The 18,776-nt window shown below is 36.7% G+C and overlaps 1 protein-coding gene across 8 annotated transcripts in view; it reads right to left on the bottom strand.

Annotated features, from left to right (window-relative positions):
- Positions 1-3,615: 3,615 nt before the first annotated feature.
- Positions 3,616-18,776, bottom strand: part of LOC108318535 (LIM domain containing preferred translocation partner in lipoma) — a 731,582-nt gene continuing 716,421 nt past the window's right edge. For all 8 annotated transcript variants that reach the window (XM_017549618.2, XM_017549612.2, XM_017549620.2 and 5 more), the window contains one exon: positions 3,616-17,862. In XM_017549618.2, coding sequence (XP_017405107.1) covers positions 17,734-17,862 — 129 coding nt within the window. In that variant the 3' untranslated portion in view covers positions 3,616-17,733. The remainder of the gene's footprint in view (positions 17,863-18,776) is intronic.

Here is an 18,776-nt window from a genome sequence, read left to right as displayed (position 1 = left end):
CACCTCCAGGGTTCAAGCAATTCTCCTTCTTTGGCCTCTTGAGTGGTTGGGATTACAGGCTACTGACACCACGCCTGGCTAATCTTTGAATTTTTAGTAGAGATGAGATTTCACCATGTTGCCCAGGCTGGTCTTGAACTCCTGACCTCAAACAATCTACCTGCCTAGGCCTCCCAAAGTGCTGGAATTACAAGCATGGGTCACTATGGTCAGTCAATCATAAGGCCTATTTTGTTCTGTGAATGTGGTTTGGCTCACTGCAACCTCTGCTTTCAGGGTTCAGGAGATTCTCCTGCCTCAGCCTCCTGAGTAGCTGGGATTACAGGCACCCGCCATCATGCCCAGCTAATTTTTGTATTTTCAGTGGAGATGGGGGTTTCACCATGTTGGCCAGGCTGGTTTCAAACTCCTGACCTCAGGTGATTACCTGCCTCAACCTCCCAAAGTGCTGGGATTACAGGTGTGAGCCACTTTGCCCGACAACATCAATAAACTACTCTTCTATTTTAGGATTACACCCAGCTTACTTGAAGGTTGTTGTTGTTTTCTTCATTACTGTGCTTGGTTTTCCATTAGTTTATAAGTTTTTAATCAATATGTTCATTAATAAGATTGGCCACTAACCCTAACCCTTATAGATTGTGTTGGAGAGTGTTCACTTTTTTTTACATTGTAATTCTAATTTGAATGACCCGTAGAATTCCTATTTAGAATCAAGATACCAGGTAGTTTTTGATTAAGAAAATATTTTATCCACTGAAGTAGTGTATAAATAAAATGCACAAATCATAAATGTATTGCTCAATATGTTTTCAAACGCTAACCACAATCATATAACCAGCATTCAGATCATGAAGTAGAATGTTGCCAACCTAACCTAAAATGTTAACCCCAAAGCCACTCTCATACTCCCTTCAAGTAATTATCGGAAATAGTTTAAATGACTAATACAATTTAATTTTATTGGATTATTCACATTGTCTTTTTTTTTTTTTACTAACTTTTGTTAGGTTACAATTTTTAAGGAGGAATATTTCTGTTTTATCTTACATTTTCAAATTAATCATATGAAATTGCTCATGCTATTCTGTTATATTTCAAATATCTGCTGTATCTATAGTTAAATATTATTTATGTCTTTTTCCTTGATAAGCTTTACCAGAAATTTGTAATTTCCAATACTTTTTCAAAAGTGCCAAATCTGACTATATTTTGATATTCTATTATATTCTTGTTTTCTATACCATTAGTTTCAATTTTTTCATATTTTATTACATGCTCCTTATATTTTGAATCTTATTCTGTTCTTTTACTAACATGAGTTGGATCAGTAGCTCATTAATTTTCCCTTTATTCTTAATACAACCGTTTAAGGACTTACATTTCCCTCTTGGAACCATTTGAGCTGACTCCTACAAGTTTTACTATGAATTTTCATTATTGTTCAGTTCTTATGATTTCTATTTTGAAGTAAGTCATTTTAGGGATGTTTTAAAATTCCCAAATGTAAATTTTAAAAATTACCTATGGTTGTTAATTTGAGTTAAATGTTAACATGATGAAAATATTCAATCTGTATGAAAGATGCTTTGAATTTTGCAGACAATTGGCCTAGAAGGCCAGTTTTAGTAGATTGCTCATATATACACTTTATAGACATATATTTACACATATATATGTACATGTGTGTATATGTATATATGTGTGTATATATGTATACATATATATATATGTATATAACGTTCCTGTTGCATCATTGATATTCCTTCTCAGTGTTCTTTCTTCTTGCAATATAGTTTTTAGAATTTCTTTTAATTAGGGTATATAGGCATAAGCACTCAGTTTTTTTTTTTTTCATTTTAAATGTCTTTTTCCTAGAAATGTAAATCATAAATAGAACTCTTCATCCACTCTCTTCTGGATTATTCAAATCATTTATGTATAGCAATGGACAGAGAGTTAGGAGGCCAGGACTCAAGATCCAACTCTGTCTTTAAAATATGTTATGATTTTGGGTAAATCCTTCCATATCTCTAAGACTTAGTATTTCTTCACAAAGTCAGAGTAAAATAATCTCTAAAGGCCCCTCTAGCTCTTACACTCTGAATAGGAACAAATGAATGTATAGTGTTAGAAAACAGACAGCAGGGCCAGGCTCAGTGGCTCATGCCTGTAATCTCAGCACTTTGGGAGGCCGAGGTGGGCAGATCACGAGGTCAGAAGATCAAGACCATCCTAGTCAACATGGTGAAATCCTGTCTCTACTAAAAATACAAAAATTAGCTGGGCGTGGTGGCACGTGCCTATAATCCCAGCTACTCAGGAGGCTGAGGCAGGAGAATAGCTTGAACCATGAAGTTGGAGGTTGCAGTGGGCAGAGAACATGCCACAGCACTTCACTCCAGCCTGGTAATTGAGGAAGACTCCCTCTCAAAGAAAAACAAAACAAAACAAAACAAAACAGAGCAGAAGCAGGGGGCGGGTGGGGGGTGTAAAAGCAGCACGATTTGAGAATTATAGGAAGAGGGAAGACAAGATTACCTCTTATGTTCTTCTTCGTAGAAGAATAAAGGGAAGGCAAGGTTACATCTTATGTATTCTTTTGTTTACAACTTTCTGGTAAGAAATTACAAGTACCACAAGTCCCAGTGATATACCTACCATTTGTTTGTTCAAAGATTTACCTTGTGTATGGCAGTTTAAATTAGTGGTCTTTCGTACAGAGTCTTCCCACCTGTAGTTCTCAGATGCCCCAGCACTAGTAGGCTGAAATGTGATGCTGGAGAGAGAAGTGGAAGAGAAGAGACACTCTTTTCTGACTTTCATGGTATGAGTTTCGTGTATGCCCTAGTATTAATCACTCTTATTAAGGTTCAGTAGACTGGGTATCAGGAGTCTTGGTTCTCCTGCAGACCTGTTCCTTTTAAAAATGGAAAAAAAAATAGTCTTAGTGAATGAATGCTGATCTTGGGTTATTAACTTTCTCACTCTTGGAATTTCCATCTATAAAATGAGGGTAAAGTAATCACAAGGATATTGAAAATGGACTAACATTGAAAAGTCTTGAAAATGCTGTTACTTTTTCCTGTGTGTAGTTAGTACTTTCCTTTCTTCATATTTATTTGTATCCATATCTATCAGCTCAACTAGACTAAAAACTCATTGAAAGGAACTGTATGTCATTTTTATCTGTATGCTCAAGATGCCTAGTACAGACCAAATTCTCAATGTTTGAAAAGTGTGCGTAATACAGATGGAATAAAATTATGAAAAATTCAGCCACTTGTTTGTGACGAAAATGGAGAATCCCAACCCCACCCTAAGGGATCCATTTACTTGCTTCCAGCTTTAAAAATAAAAAATGCCTTGCAAGATCAAGACACAGAATGGTCAATTTTAGAACACCTCTGACCTTAAGTTATTCTGTGCTAACAGTGGAAGAGAGTGGGTGCTTTTATACTCTTGTGGCATCATATTTGCTATGAGAGATATTCCCTTTCTCAGAAGACCATATGGAAAGCAAATGATGTAAAAAATGAGTCACTCAGTAAAGGGGGTTAGAAGAAAAGGAAACAGAGATTATCCAACTCAAAAAGAATTCCACACATAGGCAAGTAAATGTAATAAGAAGTTTATTGGATTTCTAAATATAATAAAGTAGTTGCAATTCTTTTACAGAAAAAAGAAATATAATTTCCATATTTATTTTTATAGAGCATTGAAAAAACATAATTGATAGAGAAAACTGATAGAAGGTAAATAGAAAACAGGTCCTAATATAGTTGGATAATGCATAAACACGAAAGAAAATACATAAATCACTTGCTTATAACAGATTTTATTCTCTTATTTTCATAATGAACTATGTGTGCTATTTTGGATACATCAGTGATGGTTTGTAATGTGGTGAATAAATGCAATTTGCTAAGAATATAAGAAAAAAGAGAAACCTATATTTTAGGAATATCATGGCTCTGTCAGTATCACACATATGAAAATAGACATATTCCCTATATGTTTTCGTGTGCCTTTCCCTAAGTCAGGGAATGTTATTCAGACTAGCAGCTGATCATGGTGGGGCTACGATTGTGCTTAGCTAGTAGGAAGTGCTGCTCTTAGTAGCTACATTCAGCGTAGAGAAAACCCCACTTCTCACCCTCTCCCCCTTATCTATCCACTTGTAAACACCATTTAACCTTCACATCAGATTATCTTTCATAGTCATAATCATCAGATGGAAACTCAGAGCAAAGCCATGCTGTGTCTTTCCCAGTCCATTTGTTTCTAAGGAAAAAAAAAATCTCTGTATCCCAACATCCTTATGACACCACACTGAAATTTTTGAACTCTTTTCTTGCACTAAAATCTGATTCCCTAAAAAAATTAAAAAATGACTAGTGTTGAAGTTGGATAAGGTAAAAGCAGAAAAGGAACATCAACAGGAAGAGTAGACATTTTTAGTGAAAAGTATCACTCTTTTGCCAAAAAGTCAACCGGATTCATACAATGATGATGACTGGAGCAAGGTGGTCACACTCTTGAAATTATAAAACATGGCTGTTCCAACCTCGCCCATAGCTTATGTAAAGGGGCTCCTTATATGGAAAACAGAATGGTGGTTGACTGCAACGGCGTGGAGTTCATCTCCCATAGTGTGTCCCCTTTTACTTCCATTTGGTAAAACTGGGTAAGGTAGGAGACAACTTTATGACTAAGAGGGCACCAAAAGCTTCCTTGGATAAAGGTTAAGTGGCGGTATCTTGCTTTCCCCAAACAGAGGCATATTCAAGTGAATATGGAGCCAACTGACTTAGAAGGAAAGGGAACGACTTGGCAAGTGTAATCTGCCAGCTGGTTGAGTCAGACGACACATTGAGAACGATCTTTTTTGGAATCATGTCCTCCCTTCAACCCTTCTCCTACAATCATGCCCTGTCTACCTCATCCTATTTACATGGACCCTCTCCTATTGCCACCCTTAGGTAAGAATGCATCACTCTAGGCTATGCTGCTGCTCCATCAACAGTATTGACAGTTCTGTCAGTGACCGAACTATGGAAACAAGAGCCATCAAATAACATACACTACTATTTTTAGGAGTCGGAATAATGCTCTAAGGATCTGGCAAGGACATTTGGCCCCCCGAGCTTCCAATCCCCACTGCCAAGACTTTTCTTTAATTTTCTCTCATGGTAGCCTGAGAGACAAAAGGAGAGGAAACATGTCGACACTCTAACACTCTAAAACTACCGATGCTTAGTTTATAAAACACACATATACGCACATCCTAATACAGACTATGGCGCTATTAATTCTCTTAAACATTTTTTTTACTGACTAAATGTTTCAATGCCATAAAGCTTACATTCCCTTGAAGCAGAGTACAGGAAACCTCAGCAATATGCTACCATCCAGTAGGATATAAATATAAAGAAGCTGTATCAGCAAGGGATGCTCAGGGAATGTGTTTGCAGCCCGTTTCACGGTAGCCACTCAAGAGGGGATATTGGAAGTGAGTGACTTTCTTCCATTTGGCAAAGTTTCCTTATCTCAGCACCTACTCTTTCTGATGGTATGTTTTTGAAGGCTGCACAGTACGACTCTGGGTACCGTGTGTACATACATATGTAAGGAATAACGTTTATGTTGCTCAGAATAGGCACTTTGTGAAGGCAGTAAATCTAAAAGTAAAGTTAATAGAGCCTATATTTAGTGCTCATCTTCTCACTTTGCTGATGTGTATGCTGAACAGAAGATCACAGATTTGAGTCAGTCTCGCAAAGAGGCCGGAGTCGGCAAATGGCTATATTCAGAACTGGGGAAGTCTTGCCAACTCAACTGTAGCTGTTAAAAAGGCAGACTTGGAGAAGGTGCAGTCGTTTTTCTCAAAGGTGACGGCACAGAAGGAGAAAAGGCATGAAATAAAAGCCTGCCTGCGTGGCTCAGGGAAAATTACTATTCTCAGGCTCTGTATCTTCACGTCACATCTACTTCATGGCACAGATTTGCTACTTAGAAAGTCCTTTCCCTTTCCTTTTTTGTATGTCTTATAATTGCACATATTCCCTTACTTAGCTGTAGAGAAAGAGAAGCCCCAAATCTGTTAGAGTAATGATAAAGGTGTAGGTGAAAAGGCAAAACAAAACGAAAGTGGTTTATTACATAGAAAACATGCAAAAGCTCAATGCTACATCCAACTGTGAAGGTTTCGCATCTAAGTGTAAATTTTCACTTAAGGCACGTTAAACCACATGATAATTTTATGCATGCCAAATAATCAGGCCATCAAGTGTTATCTTTAATCCTGTTTGCTCTTTGAGATGTTTCTTGAAAAAGAATGAGGGCATAATTCAGATTTTCAGAGGGGAAATATTCTGACTTTGCTTAAGAAAAAAATGAGTCTTGGATAATTTGCTCATCAGCTTTCCCAAAAGAGGAAATGGGGAGTAAAAGGAAGAAAGTCTTTTAAAAATAATTTTGCTACTACTTTACTATAAAGTGTTGGTGATAAGATTTCATTTCCAGGGTCCTAAATGTTTTTCATCAAAAATACTTCTCAGTTCAGACTTCTCCATTATGCTAGAAGGATGGCATGGTCCTATGCTAGTTTCAATTTGCTACCTAGAGAGGGCGGTCCAAGGCACTTTAACTATTTTGGGCACTATAATCCTGATATGTTGATGTATTTGACACACTTCTAAAAATTAAGCTGAAAGTATATAAGATTAGTAAAATGCAAACACTGCCCAAATACCAACTCCCCTTTTATTATTTGAAAGTCAAAATATGATGCCATACCTACTGTTGGCATTTAAATTCTAAAAATCTCTTTCCCTCTCAAAGTTTATGCTTGAAAGAATGAAACACATTGGGCAGATATATCCTAACCTGCCCAAGCTACCCTCCAATTTCTGGTTTATAATTGCCAAGTGAGCCTTGCTGTCACCCAAAAAGGAGAGATAAGAAGGAACTGACTTTTTTCCTTTATACTTAACATCTCCCAAGAAAGAATAAAAAAAGTAGAAATGTATCTAAGAAAAGCTAGCTCTTCCCATTTTGCATTTCTTAAACTAGTTCGGAAGCAGAGTTAAATAACTTGCGTGTGAGGAACGACATTCAGACTTCATATTTACTCTCTTGCGATGAAGGAAACAGACAAGAAAGCAGCGATTACTGCTATGCCTCGGGATAAAGCACAGCAGACACCATACAAAGTGGCAACACAATACATCAATAATAATGACCAAGAATAGTTCTTTACCCTTTCCCCAACAGACAGAAATATAAAGAGGGAATCATGCATGAGAGTTAAATACCTGTTTCCACCCCCACCTCAAATTGCTTTGGAATATTTTAAAAGATAAATGGATCCACACAAAATTTAAATAGCTTTTTCTTCTCCTTTTCAGCTGCTACGAAAATGGGTCAGGTATAGGATTTATTAATTTCCTGGCCTGAAAACCCAAGTGCTTAAAAATAAGATTTATTTTTTGAAGGATCAGCTTTCTTGGAAGGTGTTTATGTCTGTGTGTGTACGTGTGTGTGTGTTCTGAAGACAATATAATTGTATTATCCCTAAATATGGGAGAATATATTATGTAGAGTGAAATATGAAATTTTTTATTAGTTTTTTTCTTTATGTGAAGATAAATTAGATGATTTATAAAGGTATTTGAAAAGAATGTTTTTCTAAAAGGCTGCTTTTTCACATTTACCACCTCATTGTCTTTTTATTCCCTCTAATCAGACAACACAGATTCCACCCAAGTGAGTCTCTCCTCAGGCATACTAGATAATTCTGAGACGTGCTCAAATTGTGTCTTCTATTAATCCATTTCAGGAGTGGGAATACTCCATCTATTCGACAAGAATCATTTTCCACTCCATTGGCCATAATATTTATGAAGCCTCACAGGGAGGAGAGTCACCTTTCTAGTCTTTGAATGTGCCATCTCAACCAAGGCCACCATTCTCCCGGTCCCATTAATGTCTCTTTTATTCCTCAGGTGTGAGGACTAGGAAGGGTTGAGAAGCCATTTGCCATTTAACTTGGCTCTCATTAGTCCCAGGGAATAAGCAGGTGGATGATGATACTGTCTTGATGGATGATAAACTCCAGGGAGGGAAATGCATAACACACTTACCAGGTATGATTATTTTAAGGGATTCTTAGATTTAATGCAGGAGATTTAATGAGAAGAAACTATAATTTTTCTCTTACTTCACACATTTTAGGGCATAGCAAACAACTAAAGGAGAGAAATGAGGAGATAAAAAGTGAAAAGCACACCTTAAAGGTACAGTTTCCTGAGGGATGCAGCTCAAGAGAAGGAACACTTTGTTGCTGAAATGCTGCATAGAGCAACTTCTAGAGTATACATGGAGACCTTCTAGCAGGTTGTCCGAAAACATGGTACCGAATTCCTTGTAATTACAATAAATCACAAAATGACAGCATCCTGGGAAGCAAAGTCTATCAAATGGCAAAGGCCAAATCTCAAATGCCAACAGTCCCATAACATTTGTTCACAGATATTTCCGGTCATGGATTGGTTGGATCGGAAATGCCTGTGGTGGCCACATGCACTTGGTGCGTTCTCAATAAACGTGAACGGAGAGAAAGACTAAAATGCATTGTTAACCTACAGCAGTTTCTGCCTCTGTGGAAGATATATCATGGTCCATGGGAGAGAGGCTTCTTTTAGGAATCAAGTCAGCTCTGCACGTCAAGGAATTCTAAATTACATGATCTCGGTTGATATTCTGAACCTGACAGTTAAGGAGAGGTTTTCGGTTAATGTAATGTAAACCAACTCTCTCTGGGGAAGTTTACTGCAATGTGCTTCTTTCTGCCCACTGTTTGTTCTTATCAGTGGTCTTTTCCCACCCCTTCCTCATGGTGCTGATCACACGGAATACCTAGCAGTTTCCCACAAGATGACACAGATGTGTGCAAGTGCTAAATGATCTCTAAGACTGCAGCACACGTGCGGATTTGCCAGTTGGTCTCTGAATTTCCCTGGACGACTAGGGGCCTGGTAGTGTGTGAGAAGTCTATATTGCCTTCTAAGGTGTTCTCGGCCCTGAGTGGGCTCCCTGTAGACAGCACTGGACTTGCAAGACCTGGGCATATCTCTAAATCTGCCATTTCCCAGCTATGTCATAGCTTTTGGCAAGTCACTTAATGATTTGAGCCTCAGCTTTCTCTTCTAGAATAGGGCTATTAATAACTGTCCTCCCTGGGCTATTTTCTGTGTGGAAGCAGTTTTTAAGCTCTCTTAGGAATTATTATTTTAGAGCTCAGAAAGCTACCTCCAGGTCCTGCCCAGGAGACCGATGGCAGTTTCTGCCTACAGGCCCCTCTCATTCAAAGCTGGGGTAGAAGAAGCCACAATCATGGTCTTCCCAAAGACAAAGGAATACTATTGAAACTGAATAGTCATCCAGAGCAATGAGGAAAGCGTTTGTACATTTCCACATAAAACTGTCGCATAATATAACCCCTTTCCTCAAGAATGATATCCTTTTCCACAGATGAACTAAGGGAAAACAATGAGCTTTCCACAGTACCACTATCTTTTGCTTTTGACTTTTTCTTTGTTAGAGCTGGGGATTATACACCAACATTTCCCAGCATTTTTAAGATCATTATCAACAAGTCAAATAAATGGGGTGTACTGTTCATGGGTTAGTTGCTGGGGAAGGCATGAGGCTACCTAACAACTGTCAGAACGATTTGTCTTCTAAGCAGGAAAGTACAACCAGCAACAAAAACTCATAAACTCTAACGTCTGGCTCTCAGAACATCATTCAGACTAATTTTAGAGATGCTTGAAAATTTGTATAATCAGAGCTTTTTCAAAAAAGTAATGCATTGCTCAAAACAAAACAAATAGATATGAAAGGATAAGGAGGGAGGAAGCAACATTGTATTGTGTACTACTGGTTAGTTTTGTGTGGCACCAAAGAGAACACAGGCCCCAAAGCCTGGCTCTATTTTAAAGTCAGGGGTAGCTTGTAACAAAATGTGTTGCAAGAAATGTAAGACCTCAAGGGGTAATGAGCTCCTCGACACAGGTGATGTTTAAGTAGATTCGGAATTAGCACTTAGCGATGAATTTGTAAGGGAATTTTAACACCAAGTGGAACAGATGGCTGGGAAGTCCTTTCTAATAATGAAGTTAGACTCAATAGGAATATAGAGATGTCCTGCTTGTTCTCTTGTGGAGGGTCAAAAGACATGTACACTTGCTGCAAGAATAGAGGATGTAGCTGTGGCTCAATAAGAATGCTCATTCTCTGTTACAATAAAATTCATGGAGGGCTGTTTCATACTGAGCATGTTGGATTATATTTTGGCAGATCATCTTCTCTTCCACTTATAAAAAGATGGAAAAGCAAGCAAGTACTTATTTAGGCTTCCTCTATGCCTTTTTATTCCCATTGAGCCTGCTTATCTGGAAGCCTTTTTTTTTTCCTAGTAAGAAGAAATTTCCAGAAACCATGATATTTTGACCAATGCAGCAGGCCTTCTCTGAGTATAGCTAGTGTTTCTCCATTGTGCCTTAGATACTCTTTTCTCAACTTCCAAATCAAGTCAATGAATCAGCTCAAGATTTCTCATCAAATTTTATTCCCTCCATAAAAGTCTTAGTAATGTCACTGGAATTACTCTTCCTGATGCCACATTCCTTCCCACTGAGTAAGTACAGATTGAAACTGTTTGATCTTATTACAGTTGGCCTGAATCAAAGTTACTTAGGTGCTGATTCTCTTACAGTGATTAGTTGGTAATTACTAAATTGAAGAGCTGAGTAAGGTTTAAGGATGTTGGAACGACAAAAAGAAAAATATGGACTCCTAAATGATTAGTGAAAGAATCTGCTCCCTTGGTGTAACGTGCAACATCTCCAGGTACAAATATTTGAGTACAGAATGCATGAAGTGAATCTCAAAACCAGTAAATATTTATGTAGAAGCTGTAAAGTATCCATATATTTATGTAGAACCTGTAAAGTGTTCATATTTAGTATAAAAATATGGACCAAAAATGTCTTATTCTGAAGAAGACATGGATAAAAGGAAAGGGTTGAATGGATTATGAGCTGACCCAGAAGTGGGAATCTCATGGATGGCAGATGCATTAGCTTGCTTCCCATTTTCAGAATGAATTTGATTTCGGCAACATCCAGAATAGTACAGAACAAAAAGTAACAGAACTGTCTGTACACATGGGAGTTCTGTCCTTATGTAGCTTTTACACTTCTGGGTCTGAGGTTTTTTTGGAGAAATTCCCTTTGGGTGATTCCAATTTCATTTACTTTCAGCCCTAAAGAAAGCCTTTCAACTTAGCCTGACCTAAGGTGAATTGCCAAGTTTCACTGAGTACATTAAAAATTAGAAACTATGTTTTTGTCCACTTTTTAAAGAAGCAGCAGACAGTGATGGGACTTAACAGTATGTCAGTAAACGAAGAAAAGCTGAATGAGTTGGTGATACTGGACATGAAGAGGCAAAGATTTGGATGTAACACTTGTTTTGTGCAGCTACAGAGCTAGAACAGACTGATGTCAGCAGTATTACATACTGGCCAGGAATAAGAAGATATGGGATGGTAATTCATCAGGAAACTATCAGAGAAGATTCAGGTCTTTAAAAGGGCCACGATTCTAATTTATTTGGAAATAGTATTAGTGTTTGAGGTCAACTGTAACTCTCTAAAGTGGTACAGAACACAAGTTGACATGGTGACACTTCTCATTCTTGGTAGGACATTCCATTTGTAGGGCTGAGAACTGAATTTAGAAGCTACATTCAGTGCCAAGTTGACTGAACTGTGGCTGTTTAATAAGGTTTTTATTTGAGTACATTAGGTAAATACCCACCAGAGTTAAATGAATAAGTATTTCTCTGGCCCTTAAGTGCATGGATATCTAGGAAAATTAACAATGCCACATAACATGAAAGGCTTAATGCCATCATCTGAAAGTATCATAAAGGAATTAGCTGCAGTGTTTCCCCCTCTCTTTAGCATACATAGGTGTTTACAGAATATTAATTTTTATTTTGAACAAAGGCTAGAAATAGAGATATTTATCAGTTAAATAACCAGAAGTTAATAGCAAAAATTTAGCACTTTTTTGTAATTTTGCGGGGAACCTGTCAATCAGTTAAAAGAAAAAAAATGCATCTTTACCCAGCTCTCCACAAAATAAGAGAAATGCATGTTGTAAGTAAGAAAGAGTCCACAACTTTCTGCATGAGGGCCAGGAAAATAAAATATAAAAGGGAATTAGTGTCCCTTTTTCTGGATTGAAGGGAAATTATGCCTGTAATCTGTGATCTAAGAAAAACTCTGGTGCTGCCCAACCTGCTAAAAAATATTTTAGTATCAACTATTACAATATAATATTAGTCTCATGGGCTAAGTGCTAATCTGTGTTAAAATTCTGAAAATATAATGGGTTATTCCTTTGCCATAAGGAAAATTATCAAGTTGCAATGGAATAAAATAAAATGCCATCATTACAAATATAATTTTTGTGGTTAAATGGCTTTAGATTAAAAAAAAATCTTAACCTCATCTTTGAAAGATTACTCTGCATACAGCTGAGAAAACCAGATCAGTCATAAATGAATTTGCCAAAAATCTGTGACCTGAGTCCCTGATGAAAAGTCATTAAAATGAAATGGAAAGACTCTATTATCTCATTTCACCTTACTAATAAATACAACCTAAAAATATGGCCTTATAAAGGAAGATTCTTATTGATGCCACATATAATTTCTGGTAGCCTTCCCCTTATTAATATAATCATAATTACATAGAATCATAATGCATTAATTTAATTTATAAAAAATCCATGTACAGCAACACTAATAGGTAGGAAAGAAAGAAGGAAAGAAAGGGAGAGAGGAAAGTAGGAAAAATCAGAAGGGGAGGAAGGAAGAGGGAGAAAGGGAGGGTGGCAGAAAAGGAGAGAGGAAGAATTCTCACCAAGTCATAGTAGGTCCAGTCAGGTAACTTTTTAAAGGTTTAAAATAAAGCTATGCTATCCAAACAACAGCCTCATGAGAAAAGTTTCATTCTAGTTATCTGGCAACTACATAACTTGACCTAAAATATTCACGGTTGCACTATGTTAATGTCTCACTGAGAACCAGTTTTCAACTTGTTTGGACCACTATTAAACAAATAAAATGAAGACAATTAAAAAATTCTTGAATGGGTGGTAAAAGCTCAAACTGAAGTCTCTGTATTCATTATGTCACTAGAACTACTGTAAAATCAAATAAAAAACATTAACATCCAATAAATCACCTTCTGGCATAAGAATGTTTTACTTATTTAAAGACCTATGAGATACTTCCAAGACAAGGAAAAAATAAATACTATTTAGAATATATTAAGATGAAAAGTTGGCTTTCTCTTTCTCTCTCTCTCTTTTTTTTTAACTTTTTAAAAAATTTTTTTGATGAGTAATATTTTTGAGATTTGGTGGTTACCATTTACATTATTGACACTTCAGTGGAACATTCATAGTAGTGTACATAGATTCTCTGAAAATAAGGCACAAATGTATGTTGCTCTCTGTCTCCCATGAGAGTGCACCAAATGAGCGATCCCAAGAAATGGACTTCAGGCACATTTTGCAGAGGTATCTTTTTCAGTTTGCTGGTTTCCCACAGATGGCTAAAGCAGGGGTATGGAACATGCTGTCATATTTCATTCATAACACACATGTACTATAGCTCTAGGCAACAGATGGACAATCGCTTGTTTAAACTACAAATGTGAAATACTAAGGTAGAATAGCAATATTTCTAGAAATGTATATGAAAAAATAAAGCCTTTCCAAGCCAAGAAGAATGGTGAGAGGCTCTGAGGTTACATCAGTGTTTCCCTGATCTCCCTAGCAGCTGCCATAATTTCCCCAACACCCTTCAAAACTTGATAATGGAAGGATCGGGGGGCAGCCGACACAGATCTGACAAGAGAAACCCAAATCATATCAAATAGAAATAACACTGTTATTCCTGACTGGTTCACATTAATAGGATTTTTACTAACTATAGAAACGGCTGGAAGTTGTGTTTTCAGAGTCCTGTCTATGTTCCTTTAAATCTCTACTATAGCCCCATGGAAAAAGCCCTCTCTTTCTTCCTCTGTACCCAAATATAAAATACTTGTTTAAATGTAGTTACTGTTTTATATCCTCGAAACCTCACCATAAACATCTCTGCAGGACCTTTCATAGAGAACAATTACAGTGTTGGTAAGTCCACCTCCTTAATCAGCACATACCCAGTAAAGTAATTTTGATCAGAGAAGCTGCTCCCACAAAAGTAACAATGTGTTAATGACAAGAAAAAGAACCCACATCTTTGAGCTGCAGAGATGCCAGCATCTAACGACCTGATGCCTTATGCTGGGACACATGACTTATTTTTGAGTCAATTTTTTTTTTAAGCACATGCCACCATGTCTGGCTAATTTGTTTTTTATTTTATTTTATTTTATTTTTTGTAGAGACAGGGTCTCATTATGTTGCCCAGGCTGGCATCAAACTCCTGGCCTCAGGCGATCCTCCTCTCTTGGCCTCCCAAAGTGCTGGGATTACAGGTGTGAGCCACTGCACCTGGCCTTACTTTAAGCTTTAAGGGCAATTTTGTTTGCCACTGAGACTCCATGTTGAGTCAGTATGGTCTGAAGATCAAAAATTTAAGAAATCTTAGTGATATGTTTTGCAGAACCCATGATATAGTGGATTTTTTTTCCTTTTCCATGTTTCTCTTGTAATACAGAATTACCAAATATTTATATTCTTGAAACTTTTCTAAGCCAGTATATTTTCACAAACTCTCTGTTATAGACTCTGATTTTTTCTACTGTTTATGTATTTAAATCACAATTTTGACATTGTATCAGCAGACAGTATGATTATAATCATTTAAGTAATACAATCTTTTTCTCTTTGTTGCAGGCAAAATTTCAGGCAACTAAAATATTAAAGAGTGACTTGGCATTGTTTAAATCAAATGATTAATAGGAAAGACAAGTAAGTAATATAAATCATACATTTAAGAAATCCTAGAATAAAATATGATAGGATACTTTCCTTATTATACCTAGTGAAAGGAAAAAAACCCTAAATCTAAATATTTCTACATATGTATGAGTGCACATTCATTATTATCAAAGTATAAGTCTATATTAAAAAGAGATTTACTTAAAAAACCTTTGGTAAAGATAATCTGAGGTTATGTGATAAGAATGCCTAATAAAGATTGTAAGCAAGCAGTATTCTGCCGACAAAGCCACAGGGGTGGGTCTGTGATGGCATTTTCTTACAGCTTTTTTTTTTTTTTTTTGACATGTAAACATTCAGTTACACAAGCATTCAAATGTAATAAGCAAGTAGAATGTTATTGCATTTTATAGTATAAATATTCAATACATTCTTCTTCTTTTGGCAAAATTAATAATAATATGACCACCTTAGGGGATAAAATCTACCCCTCAATAAACTGGACTCTTTGCTTTGTCCTAAAGAGAATTTCCCCTAACGTATCACATAAAAATTTACTAAATCAATTCAAGCTGATTACATTATCAGCCCTATTGTCAAACAGTCAGTGCTCCTCGAGGTTATCAGCATGGTCTGGCCTTCAATTTAGAAGACAGGAATTCAGAGACACGTTGACATTGCCTCTCAAAACTCACATGCTGCTCCTAAGTGAATCTCATCATATTTCACATCATGAGAAATATACGATCAAAGATAAGAGAAGCAGGGTAAGAAAAGGACAGTGGTCAAAGGAACCTCTTAAAAGCTACAATTTTGGTGGTTCTAACACAAAACTGTTTAGTGACAAAAGCAAATGAGCCATACATTAAGGATGAGCTGTAGTGATCATTGGCTTAAGAATTTCTAGTCACAAAAAAAGAATCACTTTTATGATCATTCCTATTCAAGTAAAATAAATTTAATTGGAATTCCTGAGGAATAGTTTGCAATTCAAAACATATCTCCATAATTTTTTATTTCAGTTCTGATGTTAAAATTAAAAATTTAAAAAAAATCACTAGAAATCTGAACACCACAATTATGAAAAAGATAGCTGGAACAAGGGAAGGGTATATTGGAGGATATAATTATATTTGCTCTATTTGGTGTCTTAAACTAGGTGTTAGGTATATAGGAATTCATTATATTATTATTTATCCCTTTCTGTAGACTTAAAATACTCCATAATTTAAAAGTACATACTTGTGGGAGATTTAAAGAAAGGTTTAAGAAATTTCAATCCAAAATACTTAGTTTACAAAATGGCAATTTGCCATGACTAAGCTCGGTGTCTCTCCTTAAATGAAACATGTTCTAACTTATTAAGTATGGCTTGGCAGTTGGCAAGCAAGTGTTTCACTGGCTAATAAAAGTTTGAATAAAGATCCTAGGCGTAGATTCTGCATATTTTTAGCTCATAGAGACAATGTTTTTTCAGTGATTGTCTTTGAAAGTGTGGTGTAAATGTCACCTTGATGATATGAAAATGTCTCCTGCAATCTGTAATTTCAGTTGCAGAAAGATTATGAGAATAACGAAACTGTGGTTTCACAATCTTTTCAAGCTTTTTACTCTTTTGAAAATAAACTAAACAAAGCTGCACAATTTTATTTTGTATGCTCTTATTCGCCATTGTCAGGCAAAAGGGACCTGGATCTAAAAAAGAAAGAGAATTTGAACTGTGTTTTTTCACAGCTTTCATCCTCTAAAGTCAAAGTTGATTTTGATAGTTGTGTTGGATATTAGAATAAACATGACAACATTTCTAAGATGAAAAGTGGGACAGTACTGAAAATGTTATATTCTAGAAGAAATCAAGTTTGTATTACAATGTCCCGGTAGTGTGGAAAAGAAAAATCTTAAGGTAATACTGTGGGACAATAATGGTTTTTAAAACATAACCCCAAAATGCCTTTCCAGCATATCCCACCTGCAATTTCTTTAGAAAAATATTGAAGTTTAGATGTCTGTCACCACTTATTAGCTATGGGCCAATATGTGTTTTCAAATGAGCCCTGATCACTGGTCGCCGTAGATTCTGAATTCTGATGGTTGCAAATTAAATTTGGGCTTGTTCTAACTTCTATAATTTACAACTTGAATTCTTTACAGCCTAACAAAAAAAAAAAATTGTGCATTTCCCTCCCTAAAAACATGAGTTGTATAAAGCAACAGAAAACATACTCTTCAATACATGGGAAAAGAATGGCTGCCCTTCATAGTCACAGGCAATATGGAAATGATAGGATGGAGATTTCAAGGCTAAAAGCACCTGTGTGTTGGCAGACTCGCCCAGGAAAAACTATGTGACAGCAAATACCACACTAAAAAAAGCCATTCAACCAGATGAAAAGTGAGACAAACATAGGGATTAAAAGTTACAGGAATGCAGAAGTGAATGGGATGGAGCATAATCTGTGCAAAAATGTGGAAGTCCTTGGGAACAAAGGCCCATCAAGATCCGACATGATTCAAAGTGAAATGTGTATTTGGTAACAACTTTTAAAAAAAAAAATCTCATAATTTATGTGTTTCTAAGGAAAGGTTAATAGCAGATGAAGAACAGAAACTATCCTGTAGTTTGATGGCCTTTCCTCTATTTTCGTATTTCTTATCTTTTTCTTGTGTTCGTTCTTCTCAGTGCCAGCTGAACAGGTGACTGAATCTAAAGGTCAGTGCTCGCCTTGGCGGTCAACACCCTGATGCGGGCAGAGTTGCAGGTCTTGCAGAGGATGTGCCCATCCAAGGGGTAGCAGCCTTGGTTATCTCCTTCAGACAGGAGACCACCACAATCCTAGAACAATAAAAACAGATGGAAACGATGTAAGTAAAAACGATGTTACGCACACACGTGGAGAACAAATGATTGAGCTTCCTATTCAAGGCTGCCATAATGTGGCCACTAGCTTTCCTGCTTTACATTCCGCTAATGCCCTGTATCCTTTCTCCCACTATATAACACAGTATATCTCAAATGTAATTGAATTAGAGATTGGGGACATAAATATAAATGGAGTAAAATACTCCTCCTAAGGTCACTTCATATGAAATACAGGTGTAAGAAGAGAAGAAGCCACGGATCTCAGCTCCCATGTGGAAGTTTGCTGCCCCCACTCAAACAACAACAAGAGAAGATAAGAATATCCCTAACCACCCATTCATTTTTACCCTTTACCATTTGTTGAAGGATCTCTCAAAATGCCTGCACAGGTGCACGCATGGAACGTTTTGGCCATTTCTGGGAGAGAGCAAGGGTAGACTGATTTCTGTCAAGTGGGCAGGCTACCAGTGGCTTCTGTGTATTTACTTCAATTGTTGTAAGAAAATAAAATCCTAAAGTCTGTGGGGAGAAGTGGTTTGCTTTACTTTCTAAAGGAGATTTACTGTGTAGAGCAATGACAGCCAGTGTGGGGGAAAGGCCTCCTGACCACCACCCATAGTTTTGCCACAGCCTGCCTCAATGCACACAGGCTCATTGCCATTCTGAGGATAATTTCTGCCTTTTCTACCTTACCAAGCTGTTGAGGGTATAAAAAAAGATAATGGATGTAGGTGTACTTCAAAAAAAAAAAAAAAAAAAAGAAAAAAAGAAAAATTCCAAGAACTGCATAATTGTAAAGGAATATGCTACTGTTGACAGCTCCACTTAGGGTCCATTCTGAAAAGTGTTATATAACAGTTAAATGCTGGCCTCTGTCTTTGGAGAAA

Source organism: Cebus imitator, unplaced genomic scaffold, assembly GCF_001604975.1.
Source record: "Cebus imitator isolate Cc_AM_T3 unplaced genomic scaffold, Cebus_imitator-1.0 Scaffold220, whole genome shotgun sequence".
Taxonomy (NCBI): domain Eukaryota; kingdom Metazoa; phylum Chordata; class Mammalia; order Primates; family Cebidae; genus Cebus; species Cebus imitator.
Note: the sequence above shows the minus strand (reverse complement) of the source record. Positions and strands in the feature narration are given on the sequence as shown.